This window comes from Athene cunicularia, assembly GCF_003259725.1.
Source record: "Athene cunicularia isolate RWA chromosome 24 unlocalized genomic scaffold, athCun1 chr24_part1, whole genome shotgun sequence".
Classification (NCBI taxonomy): Eukaryota; Metazoa; Chordata; class Aves; order Strigiformes; family Strigidae; genus Athene; species Athene cunicularia.
Genome location: NW_020799132.1, coordinates 6600751 through 6607448, shown reverse-complemented (window position 1 = coordinate 6607448; position 6698 = coordinate 6600751). Strand labels below are relative to the sequence as shown.

At 63.1% G+C, this 6698-nt stretch overlaps 1 protein-coding gene across 1 annotated transcript in view; it reads left to right on the top strand.

Moving 5' to 3' along the window:
- Positions 1–829: 829 nt before the first annotated feature.
- TMPRSS4 (transmembrane serine protease 4) overlaps positions 830–6698 on the top strand; it is a 7061-nt gene continuing 1192 nt past the window's right edge. Inside the window, exons 1-7 of the mRNA XM_026863600.1 lie at positions 830–932; positions 4520–4550; positions 4630–4743; positions 4887–5039; positions 5133–5262; positions 6216–6317; positions 6438–6478. Coding sequence (XP_026719401.1) covers positions 930–932; positions 4520–4550; positions 4630–4743; positions 4887–5039; positions 5133–5262; positions 6216–6317; positions 6438–6478 — 574 coding nt within the window. The 5' untranslated portion in view covers positions 830–929. The remainder of the gene's footprint in view (positions 933–4519; positions 4551–4629; positions 4744–4886; positions 5040–5132; positions 5263–6215; positions 6318–6437; positions 6479–6698) is intronic.

The following is a 6698-nucleotide window of genomic DNA, read 5'->3' as shown; positions in this document are numbered from 1 at the left end:
GCCCAGGAGCGCCCCAGTGGTGCAGGAACCAGCCACCAGCACGTGCCACAGCAGGGACAAAAGCCAGGGAGAAAGAGGGAGGTTTGTCACAGCGGTCAGGTAAGGGAGCGTGGAGGGGCCACGCTCAAACCTCTGCCCTGCCCAGCTTGCCGGGGTGTCACAGCTGCTGGGCAGAGGTGGGCTCCCCGCTCCCACCAGCGAGCCTGCCCAGGACACCAGCATAGCCGCCTGCGCCTGCTGAGCCACTGCCGGGGCTGCCCGTGGCCCCCCAGCCCACACGGCAACCCCAGAGGTAACGCCACGGGCACCCGCTCGCCTTCCTTTTGATTTCACTGGGGCGCTGCCAGGAGCACCCGCCCGCCGCCACCTGGGGCTGCGCTGGGACACACAGACCGAGTGACCTGAGCGACGGGAGCGTAGAGTGGCCCCGTAACCTCATGCGTAAACTCTTCTCCTTTCCTCCTCCACCTACTACACCCTCTGTTTAAAAACAACTCGGTGCAACGCGGAAGAGGTGGACAAAGAGCGGGATGGCTGTGGTTTCTCTTATCATCAGGAGAGGAGCAGGAAAAATCCTGCTCTGTCAGTCAGTTCACTCCTGATAAACTATTTTGTGACAGCAGCTCCGCAGGTGAGTCACCCTCCGGTGGCAGATGCTCAGGAAACTATTGCAGGTGATGGTGCTGCTGATAGACCGGTGTAATATTACAATACAGATCCTAATTCCTGTTTCACAACTCCTGCTGTGGGTTTTAAGGAGTGCTTGGGCGGTCCTGCCCCAGTGTGAGGACAGGGCGGGCAGAGCAGCAGGGTGGGAGCATCGCTGGCCTGGCTCCCTGGGAGCGGGGCACCCCCAGCCTCCCGGTCCCGGACTGGAGGAGATTTGCCGCGTTTCTGCGGACAGAAGACCACGTCAGAACTGGAGGAACATGGTGAGTTAGCAAGAGCTTTGCCCCTAGCTCTGCCCCCTCCCTCGCAGCCCGGCTCTCCCAGGAGCGGTTTTACCACCGAGGAGGCAGCCCAGGCTCAAAATTGCTTCTGCTCCCCGGCCCTAGCCCCGCGGCATCCGAGCGGGGAAGGACTTTACCCCTCTCTCAACACCCCGCCGTGGCTGCTGGATACAGCACTTGGCTATCCCCACCGGCTCCTGCTCCCACATTTCTCTGTGGCTTGGCCCCCTCCCAGACCGGGGAGCAGAGCAATGCTGCGTGTCTGGCAAGTCTGCTCACCAAGGGGAATGTGTCCTTCTGGAGCGTCCCCAGAAGGGGCTGGTTCTTAGGAAGAACTTAGGCAAGAGCCCCGCGCCCAAGCCCAGCGCAGCTCCCACGGCGGGACCGCTGGCCCCTCTGCTCAGCACCAGGGACACGCTCGGCTCGGCTTCCTGCGGCGCCTCTTGCAAGCAAAGCCGCGGCCACCAAACCCCATGCTGGCATGCAGTCCCTCCCTAGGAGGAAAAGACTTCCCTGACAGAGGGCAGCCACGTACGGCCTGGCTTACTGGGCACCATAAACCTCTCCTCCAGCGATTCATGGGGACATCATCCCCTTGGGGGTGCAGGCAGCAGCGGCTACACACCCCCATGGGTTAAATCCCGTGTGGCCAAGGAGTCAGCCCCGGGCCCTGCACCCTCTGAAGCTGGGCTTTGCACAGGAACATCCCACCTCCCTCGCTCGGGGGGGCCGGCACAGCGACCCAGTGCCCCACAGAGCCTTTCAGCCCCACACCGCGGGCGCAGACGGCACGAGGCCGACGGCAGCCCGGCTGCCCAGGGCGCAGAACTTCATCGGAGCCTGTGGCTCGTGGGCCGGCATCTGCAGAGCTGGGGTGCAGGCTGGCCACAGAGGCACCAACGTGCTTCCAGAGAATACGGCAAGGGAGCTCAATTAGTTACGGTAGCCTCGAGTTCTCCAGGAAATCATGTGCTTCCACTCCACGCAGGAGCTGGCACGGCTCTTGCTTCGCTTTGAGTTTAACCAGTGCACCTCTTGCCTGTAGGGTGGATTTGAGAGCAAGTGGGTGGTCATGGAGAGGCAGCCCCTGGGGCAGGTCCAAGCTGTGAATCTGTTTGAAACAGAGGAGGTTCACGGACTGGAGAGAATGCAAAAAAAAAAAAAAAATCAAAACCAGGCAGTACCTCCTCTGTGTGGGAAGGCGGCCAGCACCGCAGCATCACGCCTCCCACCTGCATCCGCACCAGACCTGCGCAGGGATGTCAGAGGAGGCGACACGACGGGCACAAGTACAGGCAGCTCGTGGGCAGGCGGGGGCAGCCGCGGTGCCCCTCGGCCACAGAGCCCCGGCCGTGCCCTGGAGCCTGGGGGAGCTGCTGGGGCCGGGGCCCTGGGACCGTTCCTGCAGGGAACCGTTAGGATCCCATTATCGGGGCCATGCCCGGCCCGGGCCCACGGTGACACAAGAGGTCAGCATGAGGAAGGACCGGCCCCACGTGCCCTCGGCTGCCTGCGCTGGAGGACAGAGGTGCCGTCTGGGAGCAAGCCAAGCCGCGTTACAAAACTCCGAGGGCTCCTGCAGATGAACAGCTCGGGAAGGGCAGCCGAGATGGGAGGTCGGGGAGACACGCTCCCCTTCCCACCCTGCTCCCACAGCTCCCACTCCCTGCCACCAGGAGCTGGGCTCAGCGCCACCGGGGGCCGATCCGCAGCTGGGACCCCCTGGTAGCACCGCGGGAGCCGCAAAGACCCGAGGGGCTGTGCAGGACCCATCCCGGGGCCGGGTGCTCGCCACGACTTGCCCACGCTCGGCAGCGGTGCCAGACGAGCCCAGAAAGGCCCCTGGCATTTCCTCAAAAGAGCCAGAGAGCTGCGTGCTGGGGCACAGCCACATGCCCACGGCCCCGCCAGTGCCGCGCAGGATCCGGCCCTGCCCTGCACAGGTCGCTCCGTGTTCCCGGGCTGGGGAGCAGCCGAAACCATCAGCCCAAGCCGTGCAGCAGGGCCGTGGTGGGGAGGCAACGAGGGCGAGGGGCAGCGACCGCTGAGCTGGCAGCACATTAAATCCAGGCTATCTTTGTGTGTTAACCCACAGATAATCGCTTGGCACTTGCCCGTAAAATCCCGCTGGTAGAGTCTTTGTGCTTGGCCACACATGCCCGAACACAGCAACCAGGGAGGGCTCCACCACTCCCTCCTGCCAGCCCGGGGTGGGTGCACGGCCCCTTCGCAGCCTCGCCGGTCCCTGGTCTCCCTGCACCCCTGTTCTTCAAAGCCCCAACGTCCCAGATCGCCCAGAGCACAGGGTGCAATCGTCACCAGCCTTCTGCTGCCCGGGGAAAACTCCTGCAGCTCAGCACCCGAAGGAGCAAAGGCTTCTAAACCCCTGAATCGTGCCCCTGGATCTGAGGGTTTATTGCAGTGGTTTTAACCTTCCTTACCGCTGTTCATGCTGGGTACGGGCCCTGCAAAAAAACTCGTCTTACCTGTCACCGTGGAGTCCAGAAGTGACAGCAAAGGAGAAGAGCTGGCTCAGGGCTGGGAGGGCGTTCAAGGGAAAAGCAAGTGCGCTGCTTTCCACAGCCTCAGCAGGGCAGGAGCACTCTTTCAAACCGCAAGCTGCCGGGAAGCCGCTCTCAGCAGCGTGGCACAACCACAGCTGCAAAACAGGGCAACAGAATTGCCGAGTGCCCACCTGAAACCCCCGCAGAGGGGCCCTGGTCTCTGCCCAGCACCAACCCGCCCACCAAGGACCGGGGCAGCTCCTTCAGCAGCGGCCGGTGCAGCTCGCGGGACCTTTCCTGCCGCAGTTTGGCATCTCTCATGCGAGAAGATAATACAGGAAAATGGCACAGAGGCGATCAAGCGGGATGGAGCCTTATTCATCCCTTGGTCCCACGCTGACGGCTACCGGGGCTGTGTTTGCTGCGTGTCCTAGCAGCGGCGCCGCCCGCCCTCCCCACCCTGGCAGCACTTGTTCCCACGGGCCGAGCTGGTTTCTCCGGCAGCTCCAGCACTCTTGGGGGAGGACTCGGGCTGAGCCACCCGTTTTCTGACCCCACGCTGGGCCAGCCAAAGGATACAACCCTGTCGTGCCATGCCTGGGTGGCTCAGCCCCGCAGAGCCACATGTATTCCGACTCAGGGGTTCTCGGCACATCTATGAGTGCCTCTTTCCTAACGGCGATGAATTCTTCAGCCCCTGGTGCATTCGAGGCAGCTCTGTAGCGTTAATAACCCGTTACTGGAACCGTACAGGTGGTGTCCGTGGGAACAACAGAGCGATGATCCCTGGCGACACCAGAGCCAAGCGCTATCGCATCAGGACGTGCCGCCCCCCCGTTGCCACCTCCATCCTCAGCAGCTCTAAAGCGCCCGCAGCTGTAGGTTGGGGCAGTTTCCCCCCCTAATTCTCCGGGTGGGGCTCGAGCAAGCCAAGGAGGGAGAGAGCAGCCTCTGGGCTGGCGTGGGAATTGCCAGCTAGCCACGCTGCTACAGATCCCCCCACCTGCCAACTGCTTTGGGGCTGAGGTTTCAGCTCGGTAACTGCTTTTCCCCTCTGCTTTGCAGGATTTAGCCTCTGAGCGGCTGAATGGCAGAGGTAACGGTGACGGGACCCGGGGCCGCGGGTGCTGCCAGCTGGGCCCGGTGACACAGGACCACGCTCCTCTGCGTTGCAGGTCCCAGCACAAGGCGCAAAGCCTCCACGGCGCTGGAGTCCTTCAAGCGGATCGGCATCCCCGTCCTGGCAGCGGTGCTCAGCCTCGCCTGCCTGGTTACGGTCGGGTTCCTGGGTACGGCTCCTGCTCTCCTCTCCCCCCGCCTCCTGCCGCTGCTGGGCACAGCCACGGCTCGGCAGCCACGGCTCCGGACCCAGGGCTAGCCAGGACCTGGCCAGCAGCGCGAGCTCAGCGCTGAGCTCCTCCTTTCCCTCTAGTCAAGGTTTACCTGGACTACCACTACTTCTTCTGCAAGCAGCCCCTGAAGCTGGTGCCGCTGCAGCAGGTGTGTGACGGGCAGGTGGACTGTCTGCAGGGCGAGGACGAGGCCAACTGTCCCCAGTGGGTCCCTGAGGGGCCACCAGCCGGGGGTGAGTCCAGGACACCCTGCTAGAGCTCTGGAGGGGCTGGGCTGCTGCAGCAAGCCCCTGCCTGCTAAAGCCGACTCTGTGTCTTGTCTCCAGCCCGCGTTTCCAAAGACAGATCCATCCTTCAGGTGCTGAACAGGAACACTGGAGCCTGGTCCTGCATCTGCCACGATCACTTCAACCTGGCGCTGGCGAAAGCAGCCTGCGAGCAGATGGGCTACAGGAGGTACGTGGCTGCTTTCTGCTCTCCCCAGCCCTCTTGCCTGCTTTATCCAGGCTCTCCCATGAGAGCTCTGTCGGGGCAGAGCTCTGTTCACTTCCGAAGCACCCGGAGCTCAGCCCTAATGCTGGGGGTGGGTGCTGCACAGCTGGGGGCAGAGCTGGGTCCCTGCAACTGCGGTGCATCACCCAGCGGTGTTTGCCTCGCATTTGTGGTGCCGCGTTCAACTAAAGCTGGTTAAAGCCAAGAATCTGGGGCAGTAGCTTGCTAGTGCTGCATGTTCGCTATCGGCCCGGGATTAAGGGAGACTTTGACTTAAGTTAGGCGCATACTAGGGAGAAGATGGGTTCTGGTGCTTGAGCCCTTCTGGGAGCCTAAGCTGGGCCCAAGAGGGTGTTTCCAGTTCCAGAATAGCAGGGACTGAGCTTTTGAACACAGGCCCCAGGGACAGCCCTGAGGTCCCCGGGGAGCAACCTGCCCCACACCCCCTGCGCGGCAGGGAATAATCCTGCCTTTGATACGCTCCTGGCCCTGGTCCTGGGCTCGGGGGCCAGCACCCTCCTCCTGCCCCTGGCCCTTCAGGGCTGCGGCACTCCCCTCTTTCGGCACCCCTGTGTCCCTGTCCCAAGGAACCCCCTTTTCCTACGGGGTCTTTCTCTGACTCGCTGGCGCAGGGTCCACAGTCCCTTCCTAAGCTCCCTCTTCCTCCCCAGCTCTTTGGTGGGGCCGGGGGCCAACATCTAGGACCCACTCGTAAAGCTTCAGCCCCTGAAGTTTTGGAACTGGCTTATACCAGCTGTGGCTTAGTCTGAGCCAAACCCATCAAGTCTCCAGGCTCCCGGAGGTGCTCAGGCACCAGTACTGATCCTCTCCCTGCATCCGTGCCCCGCTGGCAGCGTGCCTGGCACTGCCCGCCCCAGGGTGCCCTTGCCGACCCGTGCCCCCCCCGTGTCTTCCAGCACCCCCACTTTCCGGGCGGTGGAGGTGGGCGCAGGGCAGCCCCAGCCTCCCCGCGAGGTCGTGCTGAGCAACGGCAGCTTCCAGATGCCTGAGCCGGGCAGGTGAGTGCCGGGGCTGGGCAGGAGCAGCCGCCGTGGCCCCCGCCCTGCACGGGAGATGCCGAGCCGGGCCGCAGGGCCAGAGCCTCGCCGCTGAATCCAGCCCTTTCCTCCCTCTTGCAGGAAATGCCTCTCTGGATCGGTTGTTTCCCTCTTTTGCTCCAGTAAGTATGGTGATGATGTTTGCACCCTGTGGGCTCACAGGGCCTCGTGTCCTCCAGGTCCTCATTCCTTGCACGGGCCCTCTGTGCGGCCCCAGGAGCTCCGCTCTGGCCCAAGGGTCCTGCACTGCTGGCATCAAAAAAGTTGGATTTAATTACTGCTAGCCTGCTCGTTAAGCCAGTGTAAACCTCCCACAAACCAAACACCTGGGGGGGGGGGGGG